The sequence below is a fragment of the Danio rerio genome, chromosome 21 (genome assembly GCF_049306965.1).
Source record: "Danio rerio strain Tuebingen ecotype United States chromosome 21, GRCz12tu, whole genome shotgun sequence".
Classification (NCBI taxonomy): domain Eukaryota; kingdom Metazoa; phylum Chordata; class Actinopteri; order Cypriniformes; family Danionidae; genus Danio; species Danio rerio.
The window spans coordinates 29,316,654-29,329,265 of NC_133196.1; the positions used below are offsets into that span (position 1 = coordinate 29,316,654).

The 12,612-nt window shown below is 36.6% G+C and overlaps 1 protein-coding gene across 6 annotated transcripts in view; it reads right to left on the reverse strand.

The window, feature by feature from the left end:
* Window positions 1-12,612, reverse strand: part of gria1b (glutamate receptor, ionotropic, AMPA 1b) — a 111,088-nt gene that overhangs the window by 89,088 nt on the left and 9,388 nt on the right. For all 6 annotated transcript variants that reach the window (XR_012396509.1, XR_012396508.1, XR_012396510.1 and 3 more), the window contains 1 exon segment: window positions 2,229-2,468. Coding sequence is in view for 3 of the 6 variants with exons in the window: in XM_005161339.6 (XP_005161396.1) it covers window positions 2,229-2,468 (240 nt within the window). In the remaining 3 variants the exon portion in view is untranslated.

The following is a 12,612-nucleotide window of genomic DNA, read 5'->3' on the forward strand; positions in this document are numbered from 1 at the left end:
ATTCATGCACTTTTATGTCACAAAGAATAAAATGTAGCATCTCAGTAGTTAAACATTAACCTTGTTAAATATTCAGATTGGTTATGATTCTGGATTTTCGGTCAAATATATGCTAATGTGACTGTTTATAAAATGTAAAATATGCTTCAAATGTTTGCTCAAATAGCTTTGCTATATGGCTGTATATCAACATGACTGCATTGCCAAAGGGCAAGTAGCATAGCTAATCACAGTTGTACTGGTAAACAGCCATATCTCAGTGTTATGAGCGTGGTATTACATTTATACAACTGAACTGTTTAATGATACCAATGTGTAAATAAAAAGAAATAATAATTTCTGCCGCAGATTTCAATCTCAAATTGTCTGTTTCAATAGCTGACGACAAAAATAATCTCTTATTTAAAAAAATTAATGCATTTAATCAGGTATATAATGCAAAATGGAATTTAAATAAATCTCTAACAATAACTTTGTAAATGCCAAAGCAAAGCAAATGCTAAATTACAGCAACAGTATATTATACTGTGACATAACAATACTATGCGAGAAAAAAATAAATCAAAAGAGAAAGCGAGATTTACTGTTATACCTATGTTCATTCAAGTCAAACAACATTCATCTTAATAATTTGATTTGAATTAATCAAAGTAGTTTAATAAATTAAAATTATTTAATAAATCAAATTAAATTAATTAATTTGTCCATTGAGGAAAGCAATGTATTATTTGGCAAATTAGGAGATTACACACCACTGGTTTTGTTTCCTTTTAATGCAGAAGTCTTCAGAACTGATTCATTTCACATAAAGTTGCTGAAAAAGACTCTCACTAGTTAGATTTGACAACTAGAAAGTTGTTTAAATATATATTACACTGAATATTTTGGCCTGCCCTATGTGTACCCTGGTATTGAAACCCGTTTCCCAAAAAATATGAAGGCAGTATTAGCAGTATGCCTGACAGCGAGCCTGTTTTATTATTTTGTTCCGATATATTCTGTGACTTTCTGCTGTTCTTGAGTTTGTATATTTCCTGAGAATAAGAAATACACTTCATGGATCTTGCTCTGCCACATTTCTTAGTTTGATGTTGTTAAAAATAAACAAAAGCTATATCTAAAAAACAAACTATTGTCACTAAGATATCAGTTGACATGCTTGATGCAAAAGACTGCTGTCATCCATATATAATGGCTTCAGAATTTATAACTTCAGAATTTGTAACTAAATGTGTGTAATATACACTGTTAAGCAAAATATTAAAGTCTCTTCAAATCATGCGAAGCACAGACCTTATTTTACTCACAAATCGAAGAAAACCCCTTTAGGAAAGTCCCAAGGGAAGCCATGGTCAATTAGTCTTCCGGGTTGGTCCACAAATTGATTTCATGACTGAACAGTTCTATAGCACAGAGTTTTGTGAATAGGACGCAATCAATAATGAGCCTAATTTGCATAGAAATGAGGCATGTTTGTGCTGAAAATAATGACAGTGACTTTATTTAAATATCCTGCAATGATTCTCCAGTGCATTTAGCACCTGGTTAAGCTACTGGCTGATTTTTTTTGTGCAGAAACACTGTGCATTTCCTTGGTTCAAATGCTAAATGAATTCACTCTGATGCGCTCATTTATTTGCCTAGTGCTGTTCTGGTCATGGAGATCTGTAAGTGATTGCAGTAATGGTTTAGAGTTCTTTTCTGATGTCAACATGATAGCTTGATAATGATTGGATATGGCAAATATGATAGAGTGTCTCCACTCGCATGTGAAATATGGTGCAGTCAGTGCTCGGCCAACACTCAAATCACAAATGAGGATCTTTCAGTGAACTTCAAACAGATTATCAGAACAATCCTGAGGGAATCAGGGAGCCGTAAGTAAAATTACTACACCCGAGGCACTGGAAATGTCAAAGTATAACCCTATTACAAACTGAGCAGAGCACCGCAACAGGATTACACTGCTGATCATCATGTTTCTCAAACTTTCCCAGCAATATCCTCCAGAGCTCCTAAATCACAAATCATCTGCTGTTCATCTTAGTGACATCCGGAGCAACCTTACAGAATATTACAACATTTTATCACCATTGCAACTCCACTGGCAATGCATATATGAGAAAAAGAAAAAAACTAATATTGAAATATTTACCTTACCCTGAAAAAGTTGGCAGCAGTACTCATAAACTCATTGCACTTTTGAAACAGCATAAAAAAAAGCCAACCTGAGTCTGAGCTGTACATGTAGACGAACTTATTCCACTTGTAGTGCTCGACGAGGGCGATCAGAGCATCCTGGAGCTCAGGTCTCAGCTGGATCACAAACTGGTTGTTGGTGTCGATGGGGAAGCTCGGCGTGACGAAACATACGTGCAAAGCGCCACAGAACGACATCAGCATGTTCATGGTCTTCCTGTCATACAGACCGATGATGGCGTAGACTCCTTTGGAGAACTGTGAACAAACTGTAAAACAGGAAAAGAAATGTAAGAAAATGACATTTGCTTCATTCAAAATTATATGTTCATGCAGGAAAAAAAGAATATATACAAGTATTATTTATGAAGGACCCCTTTAGCCATTCTGTTGACTCTTTAAGTAATTCTAATGTTACATATCCGGTTGAAAGAACAGTTCATAAAAAATGCTATCATCATTATAACACTGAGCACCACAATGGTGACCTCAAAATGTAACTTAAGTAAACTTAGAAGCCATTTTGAGTTATAATTAACAATTAATAATAATAATAATAATTCCTTACATTTATATAGTGCTTTTCTGGACACTCAAAGCACTTTTTACACATTTTAGTGGGGAATCTCCTCATCCACCACCAGTGTGCAGCATCCACCTGGATGGCTCGACGGCAGCTATATTGCGCCAGACCGCACACCACACACCAGCTGAATGGTGGAGAGGAGACAATTATGATATGGGGATGGTTAGGAGGGCATGATGGACAGAGGCCAGTGGGCAAATTTGGGCAGGATGTTGGGGTTAAATCCCATATTCTTTTTCGAAGGACATCCTGGGATTTATAACGATCATAGAGAGTCAGGACCTCGGTTTAACGTCTCATGAAAAAACTGCAGTCACTGAGCAGTATAGAGTCCCCTTCACTGTACTGGGGCGTTAGGACCCAGCTAGGCAGTAACCTTATTTTCCCATGTGGTCTCCCATCCATGTACTGACAGATACAGCCCAGCTTAGCTTCAGTGGACGACCATGTGAGAGTTGCAGAGAACATGCGAAATTGATGCATCAAAGGGAGAGTTTAATCAAAACTAAAAATTTATTCACACTTATCACAAACCTTTCTGAGTTTCTTCTGTTGAACACAAAAGAAGATAATTTGAATAAAATCCCTTGATGGCGGGAAAATAGTAAGTAATTATCATTTTTGAGTAAACTATTGCTTTATTATACATCTAAAATCTAAACTTAAGTGACAGCACAAATAGACAAAGTAAAAATATAATACAAATAAATATTAGGTATAAGATATTTTAAATGACTGGCTTTACAGTGAAAAAAGCCATTTAAATAAGAAAAAAATGTATTTTTACATTGGTAAGACATCTTGGGATTTAGCGAATAACACTTCAAAAAGTCCTCATAAAGGATGGATATAGTGTGGGTGAGGTCGAATCAAAAGTCTGAAAACCCTTGAGGAAAATTGACATTTATTCATTCAAAAAAATAAATAAAGGAAATGTAGGTTTCTACTACAAACAAAGCAAAACCACTGACAAAATGCACAAAAGCACTTGGGTACAAAGTTACTAACTGCTTTTATATACACTGTATATATATATAAAAAAAAGTGCTGTGAGAATTTCCAGGTAGAAGACTTGCACTGAAACACTAATGATTATTAAAAGCATTTAACATCACTCACTCAATACTCTGACATGTGCTTTATGCGGCGAATGCCGTTCCAGCCACAACCCAGCACTGGGAAACATCCATACAATCTCACATTCACACACTACAATCAATTTAGTTTATCCAATTCACCCATTCCCGCCCAAAGATGGGGTGAACATGCAAACTCAATACAAAATACCTACTGGCCCTGGTCTTGAACCAGTGCCTTTTTTGCTGTAAAGCGAGAGTGCTAACCACTGAGCTCCCATTCAATTATGCAACATTATTTACCAAGGTTTTTTAAAGTAATTTTTTAATTCACAAAAACCAATGTCTTAACTTATATTACATCTTAACTTATTATCTTTATCGACTGCTCGTTTGCAACATACTGTAAATCCTAGTTTATACTTCTGCATCGAGTGATCGGCGTGACCCACAGTGCCTGCCTTGTGCATGGTCATGCATTTGTACTTCTGCGTGCTTTTTTTGCTGCTCTTTAATAACATTTTCAAAACGCTAGCTGGCTATAGGCTCTTATGTTCCTCTGTGTTGAGTTCCTTCACAGGTGTTTTGTTTCTGAACGCTACAAGTAGCTAAAACTCGCTCATGCTATGGCGGGAACTGGCAGACGTGCAACAACTTTGATCATAAGGATCAAAAAATCCGGAGCTCCATAACGGGACTTGACACTTCTAAGCAATTGCTCCATTGGGTTCGCGGCTCTCAGCACCACTCACACTAATCATCACTGCCAAGCTGACCAATCACAGAGTTTGCTCTTTGCCTTGTTGCAACGTGTAGTTACATACATTTTTTTATTCTGATATATATATATTTTTTTCACTTTTAATTTGGATAAGATAGAGGAGGACAGACAGGAAAGTATTGGGAATAGAGAGAGGGGAAGGGTCGGTAAAGGATCTCAAGCCAGGAATCAAACTCGGGTCATTATGAGCACCATGGTGCTGCATGTCTGCGCACTTAACCACTAGGCTATTGGCGCCAACTGTAGTTACATGTTTTGAGAGGTGCACGTCAACATCTGCGTCAGCCATGGCGAGGGCTATGCGACCGATAAAAATTAAAATGCATTGCTTGATCTGTGCTATTTAACTAGTACATTGTAAGTAGATCACTCACATAATTTTTCATCTCTGCTTTTACAGAACTCCACAAGCAAATCTCACCCTTAATTTAAAAACACCTCTTTTCCAGGACACAAGCAACTCTGAAATAAAGCATCGACTCATTACCATTAAAAAACTTGTGAAACCCTCTCTATAACTGTACCTCTTCAATCAATGCTGAGAGGTCGAAACAAGAAAGCAAGTGCTTAGGGGAGTCAATACATTATCAAAAATTCTGTCATGATCACCCCCTAAAGCACTTCCTCCTAAAAAAAACAAGACCTCAATATGTCCTGCCCTGCATTCTTCATTGTAATTACAGTGACAGTGAAACCTCCACCCACCAATCATCTCCGCTCCATCCACCTCACAGCCAGCTAAACCCCATGTGCTCAAGAGGCACATGGCAATTGATTTTTATTGCAGTTCTCCAGTAGAGGACCTGTTTCTTGTGTCTGTGCGTCCTCTGTTGCAGACGGTGTCAAATCGGGGTCTACTCAAACAGAAAAAAAAACAACTTTTATTATTGAGTATTGAGTTTCACCTGCGACTGTATCCTCTTCTGCAGTTATAATTATATCCACTGCTCTGTCCCTTCCACATTGCATATATTAATAATAATGCAGGCATTTCCAGACATAATTATAGCAGATTTGCAATAAAACACCTCTTTTACCACACATTTCAATCACAGCGGCCAAAACTCAAAAGTGTTTCCAAGCTAAGACCTTCTATTCGTTCCAGCGAAGGTATAACTTCAGTGGATTTTCGTACCATTTGCATTCAGACATGTTGGTTCCCTGCGGCTGTGAGCATGAGAATGAGGGATGTGCCACAGTTGTGACATACTTCAGCTCCAAATCTTTCCTTTGGGCAAATAAACTTTCAAACCAGGCTCAGAAAACAACTCTGATAGCAGATAGCTTTCTCTGCTCCTCATCTACTACAGCAGGCAAAATTTAAGCCATAATAATCACTGATAGAGAGGACAGACGAAAAGCACTGTCACTCGGAGATGCATATCTCTTAAAACAGACGATAAAGAGGCCGCACAATGCATTTATCTCAATCATTTGGAAAGATAACGAGAGATTCCTGTGTGCACATCTTCTTTATCAGCGTTCTTCATGCCTACCGCAGATTAATAAAAAAGGAGGAGGGGGCGGCGGAAAAAAAGAACAACTCATTTTTATGCAGTGCTGGTGGAAAGGAGTATCGGGGTTTGAATCTCGTGTGGAGAGGGATGCGCATGAATGTATAGTCAGGGCTGGGGAGGAGAAAACAAGTTCTCCGCCTGAGGTGATCTCCACGATGCTGAATGATGTTTGTGACAGGTGGGTCCAGCGTGAGTGATCGCGTCTGATCTTCAGTCACTGCAGTGAAGATGAGAGGAGCTCGGCTGCATCAATCTGTTCCAGCGGCCTCTGTTCTCCTTGCCTTTGGTTACTGAGCAGCTGAGGTAAAAAAAAAAAAAAAATGGGGGGTGTTTGAACTGATGTGCAGTCCTGAGGGAGTCATGCCATGGCTGAGAAACCAAAAATGGTGACAGGGGTCATATATGCCAGCTAGGGTTAATCAGAGTTGTACTTTCCAACTAATAATAGTTGTATCTTAATAGATTGTTTGGCTAAAAATTATTATGTACTCTTGTGTCAATCTGTCTCTTTCTTTTCTTTGTGAATACAGTCCAGCCTTCACCTTCAGTTTTCATAAGTATAAAAGTGGATGGTTATTTTTACTGACAAGCTCTCAAAAGGACAAAAATAAAGCAGTGGTCCATATGACTCATGCACTATATTCCAAGTCTTCTAAAAACACGATAAACCATCTGAAAAGTGAAATAGGCAACTGGTAGATAGTATTTTCTGCCATATCATATCATTGAAAGTAACTTTTAAAGGGTGCAGAAGGGTTTACCCTCAGAACTAATTTGACTGAAAACCAGCAAATTTAGATATTACCAATTATTTATTTGAACGGGTTTGTGTAGTTGTGTCTCAATCAGCTCCCTAGTTGTGAATCAGTAGGTTGTGTACACAAATTAAGGCATTGATAGGACAGTAAGGAGCTTGGTTCACTACACATTGGGACACTGATGGTCAGTGGTGGTTTTAGACCACAGTGACTGAGGGGCTGGAAAGGGGGCACTCATGCTTTAAGAGGTCACACTCTATAATTTTTTTTATTTTCAGATTTGTTTCATGCAGTTTTTCATATCGTTCATTACTTTTTATGTCACTCCGCAGTCTGTAGATGTGAGCTAATAATTTAATTAAAATTTTTACGTTTGAATGAATTTTATTTAGCCAGTAAAACAAGCAGTTATATTTAAAGAAACATTATGAGTGCATCGAACGTAACTATGATAAACTGACTTAAAACAGCTTGCGTAACTTATAAAATTAAGTTATAACATAATCAGGGGAGGATTTAACCAATAAGCGAGGTAAGCGACCGCTTAGGGCCCAAGAAAATCTGGGGGCTCCCAATAAATAAACTATAAATTATACCTTTAAACTATATATAACATTGTTTTCTACTATATTTTGTATAGTAAAAGTTAAAGATATTTTGAAAAACAATTTTAACATAATTAAATATTATTTAATATACATTCGAATATGATATTGTTATAATAACATAAAATTATGTAATAATAATAATATTACAAAATAAAATATCCATCATAATTTATAAAATTATGTAATTATATTAAAATTATATAATTTATAAAAAATATATATTTATTATTTTTAGTTGTAAATTTATTTTAAGAAAACCAATCACTTAAAATGTAGAGATTGCGTTACTTTAAAATGTCAAAAATATATAAACATTTAAAATATAAATAAATTTACATAAAGTGCCTTTCAAGACTTGGGCCCTATGGCAGGAATTGCTTAGGGCCCCAAAATAACTAATTCTGACCCTGAACATGTTTAACTTAGTTTAATAATTTACAATCACCTAAAAACATATGCTGTCACGTTTAATTGATCATAATATTTATTTACAGTGTAGTAGTTCTTCACTAATCTTCACTAATCTTTAATTAGAAAATATTTAATTTAAATGGGCAAACAGATGGCTCAGATGGCTTTGTTCTTTAGGCCCAGCTCAGAAATCAGTTAAATTCAAGAAAAAGTTAATAAATAGTTAATAAAGGGGTCAGATATACACAATATATATACTAGTATTATTTAATATATAAAGCATTTGGATTTTTCTTGCTATATAATGGATTCTTCTGTGTTTTCGCCTAAGATCTGGCAACAAGAAAATCATGGGGCTCTATTTTAATGGTCTAGGTGCAAAGTCTGAAGTGCAGGGTGCAAAAGCAGGGTGTTTCCGAATTCACTTTTGCTTTTTTAAGGGCGGAAAAATACGCTCTGCGCAACGGCGCATGGTCCAACAGGGTTCAGCTTATTGTCTTAATGTTTTCTGGGTGTGTTTTGAGAATAAACCAATCACAGTCTCATCTTCCATTCCCTTTAAGTGTCAGTTGCATCACTGCATGGCGCATTTGCTATTTACATAGCGGACTCTGTGAGTGGAAAAACTTAACACTTCAAAACAGTTAAAAAAACAGACAGCATCTGCAGCTAAAGGATAATAAGACTCCACCATTCAGCCTTTACAGGGTAGTTTCACTTTCTCTCTTTCGTGTATAAGGAAACTGTGTTGTACGCTCGCCAATGAAGACATGCATTAGCCTACATAATTAATTTAGTTTATTATGCGCAAAGATTTGGTTAAAAACATTTTTAAATTCAGTTCAATTTCCAGTAAACGAATAAATTAACAATAATAACGATAGTGGATAATATCCATTATATAGTTTGATATAATAGTTATATCCAAAGACACGACCTATCTGGTCCCCATATGGTCCAAAACCTGACAGGTGGACAAATCTAAGCTTGTTTTTAGAAAAACAAATATCAATATAAACATGCATATAATAGATAATACTAATGATGATACACAAAAGCAATCTGTTGAGAATAAACTGAAAAAGCCACCGAGGTAGAGAAGGCATGAAGGTACTGGTTTTATATTTGTAGGAAAAAATAACTGTTTTTAACATTTTAATCCTTTTATTCTTTTTCATATTTTAAGCAATGTGTAAGTGAGGCGCACAACTGACACTCTTTGCGCTTGACCTTAGACCTGCTTTCAGCTGGTCTATTAAGCAGTCTATTTTAGTTCCTCAAAATAGCAACGTGCCAACAATGTGCCCTAACAAACCTCTTTTCCAGACCAGAACACCCATAAATCTACAAAGTGGTGCAAATTGATTTGCTATTTAAACAACATGGCGGAAAATGGAAAATTAGTGTTGTGTTGGTCTAAAACTAGCAACAAATTGTGGAAACACCTTTTGCACCTAATTGCGCAGGGTGTATGATAGGGCCCATAGTTCGTAAACTGATCAGCTGACTTGAGAGAACGAGTGGGCTTACAGGGGTGTATCAGCTCAGAGATATAAGGTGGGGTAAGACCATTTAGAGGTTTAAAACAGGCACGTGCACACATAGGGCTCAACCTGTGTAGTGCACATGCCCTTTTTAGTCTTGGATAGAAAGTGCCCTTCCAAAATGATCAAAAGTGCCCCCGCGACACCCCCCCCCCTCCTACCGCCCTTCAGTAGGCGCACGACAACACCGCTCTTGAGTATGCCATGCCCCACCGCTTTACATTATACGCGCGACAACACCGCTGATCAGAACGAGCGTGACAACACCGCTGATCAGAACGAGCGTGATAACACTCTTCAGTACCCCCCAATCCCCCCATACCCCCCCCCCCCCCCCCCCCCCCGCGCCAACTCGCTCTTCAAAAAATTTATCCTGCACATGCCCTTTGGACAGTCTCTGCACGGACCTGGTTTAAAAACAAATAAAAGAATGTTAAACTGTATTCTAAAATAAACTGGCAACCAATGAAGCAAAGCTAACACGGGGGAAATGTGGTCATATTTGTGAGTACCAGTTAACAGGCATGCTGCAGCATTTTGCAACATTTGCAAATAGGCAATAGCTGACCTTCCACTCTCCACATACACAGCATTATAGTAATCCAACTGAGTGGTCACAAAAGCATAAATCACTGTCTTAAACTGTTGTTTTAGTGTATATAATGCTGTATTTTTGTTAATTTTTTAATTGGAAAAAGCTAGATTTAACTACCACTCTAACCTGATTGTCAATTTTAAACCCCTAATTTATTAAAATAATTTAATTTAAACCCCAAATTTCACCCCTAAATTTATAATATGCTTAATTTTCTGATCTATGCCATGGAGGAATACAGAGGAATCCCAACGGTACCTTCAAAAATCATGGAAAAAAACATCAAAATAATACAGGATGGAAATTATAGGAAATTGTGAGAATATGTCTTTCTTTTTTTTTTTCTAAATCAATACGGTAGCTGCTCATGACCAAATCCTGTAGCATTAGGGCACAGCGTTTCCTTCTAAGAGAAAATACCGAGATCATTTCAGAGATTACAGCCAAGCGGGCTCTTTTTGTCACCTAACAGAATCAGATTTTGTCCCTGGTGTCCTCTAAGCGGCTTGTAGCCTCAGTCTTTGCAAGATGATATTTCTGATAAGGCACATTTTTATCACTGTATCATTCCAGCTCAGTGAAGGTCGCCCTACAGACACACATCCAGAAATCACCACCGCTAACCTTACAGCTGCCTGAGCCATTCCCTCTGAACTGCATCCAGATCCTCACAGCTAACGAAGATAGTGTCATCTATAATCAACACTGAAGCTTCCTGAAATAAAAAAGCCATTCATATTTCACAATGCAACTTCATTATGAATCCATCTTATGCCTGGAAGTCTTTGCTAATGGTCAGGCAGGTGATGCTAACATGTCTGTATGATCAGACAGATCAGTCTCAAAAATAATATATTTACAAAATATAATTCATACATCCACAACACAATTCACATTTTTAAAATCCAATTTGCAAGTTCAAAACACGATTAAAAAAAAGTTCATTTCTTGAATTCAAAACATGATTTATAAATACACAAATCCAATTCGTAAATTTAAAACACGATTCAAAAATGCACAAATCCAACTCATAATTCAAAACTCGATTCATAAACACACAAAAAGTCAATTTCGTGAATTCAAAACATTATTTAAAAATACGTAAATTGAATTTGTAAAAACAATACACAAATCTAATTCGTAAATATAAATATGATTCAAAAATACACAAATCCAATTCGTAAATTCAAAACCCGATTCAAGAGTACACAAATCCAATTCGTAATTCAAAACAAGATTCATAAATACAAAAAAATATATTTTGTAAATTTAAAACATGATTCAAAAACACGCAAATATATTCAAAAATTTAAAACACAATTGAAAAATACACAAATTCTATTTGTCAATTCAAAACCCGATTCAAAAATATACAAATCCAATTCGTAAATTCAAAACAAAATTCAAAATTACACAAATCCAATTCCTAAATTCAAAACAAAATTCAAAAACGCACAAATTTAATTCCTAAATTCAAAACACAATTTAAAAATATGAAAACTTAATTCGTAAATTTAAAACACGATTCAAAACTAAACAAATTATATTTATTTGCTGAAAATATGTATGATGATTTGTGAATTCACAAATTGTGTTTACAAATTGACATATTAGATTTTGTAAATGTGAATTGCGCTGCGCATATATGAATTTTGTAAATGTATTTTTTGGGACTGATCTGGCTATCCTTGGTATTTTTCAAGCTAGCTTTTACATCGAGGCATTTATTGTCTCTAAAGTCTTCCATCACTTGTATATTAAGGCAACCACACAGGTAAAAGCTCTTCAGTGGTCTATGTGAGATCCACAGGGAAGACACACAAAACAGTGTTTGTTCCTGAACCCGCTCTGACGTGAGCTTCAATGGGTCTCTTTGGAGCCGCCTGATTGACATGCTGTGGACATTTGGCCCGACTGCATGTCAGCGTGATGAAAGGACTGATACGTGCTGAAAGGAGGACCACGGGGCCGAATGGGACTAATGCCCTGAACAGACTGTCATAAAGGCTTGTGATATGGCAAAAGCTGAAACGGATTCTTAAAATAATTCACGTATGGAAGAAAAATGAATCACAAGAGCCCGTTTGCCAAGTTTAAAGTGATGTGATGATGAGGTTTTATTCAACTAGAAAGGCGAGAGGAGAAACAGTCACCGCCATCATGACAGACTTCGACTGGTTATTTCACTTGTCACTGGGAGGTCGACGTACTGCATGTTACTCGCTATTCATCAGTGCAGCTGACAACTCCACTTCAAGTTTAAATCAAAGGTGCGTGCAATTCCTCAACTTTAATATTGTGTTGCAATTTCAGTGTGGTCTGATATTCTGTTTGAAAACATCTAAGGGCCCAGCCAATTCTGATAAACTGTTTACTGTGAACTGCTGTCATGCATTTTCAATGAAGGCTGAAATGTGGCATTCCTACAACACTGCTTGAAGACAATGTTACAGAGATCAATTTCTCGAAAATGAAATGACTGGCATCCTTTACTCACCTAAAGCACATGTGTTTTTTGTTTCTTCTGCAATATTCTT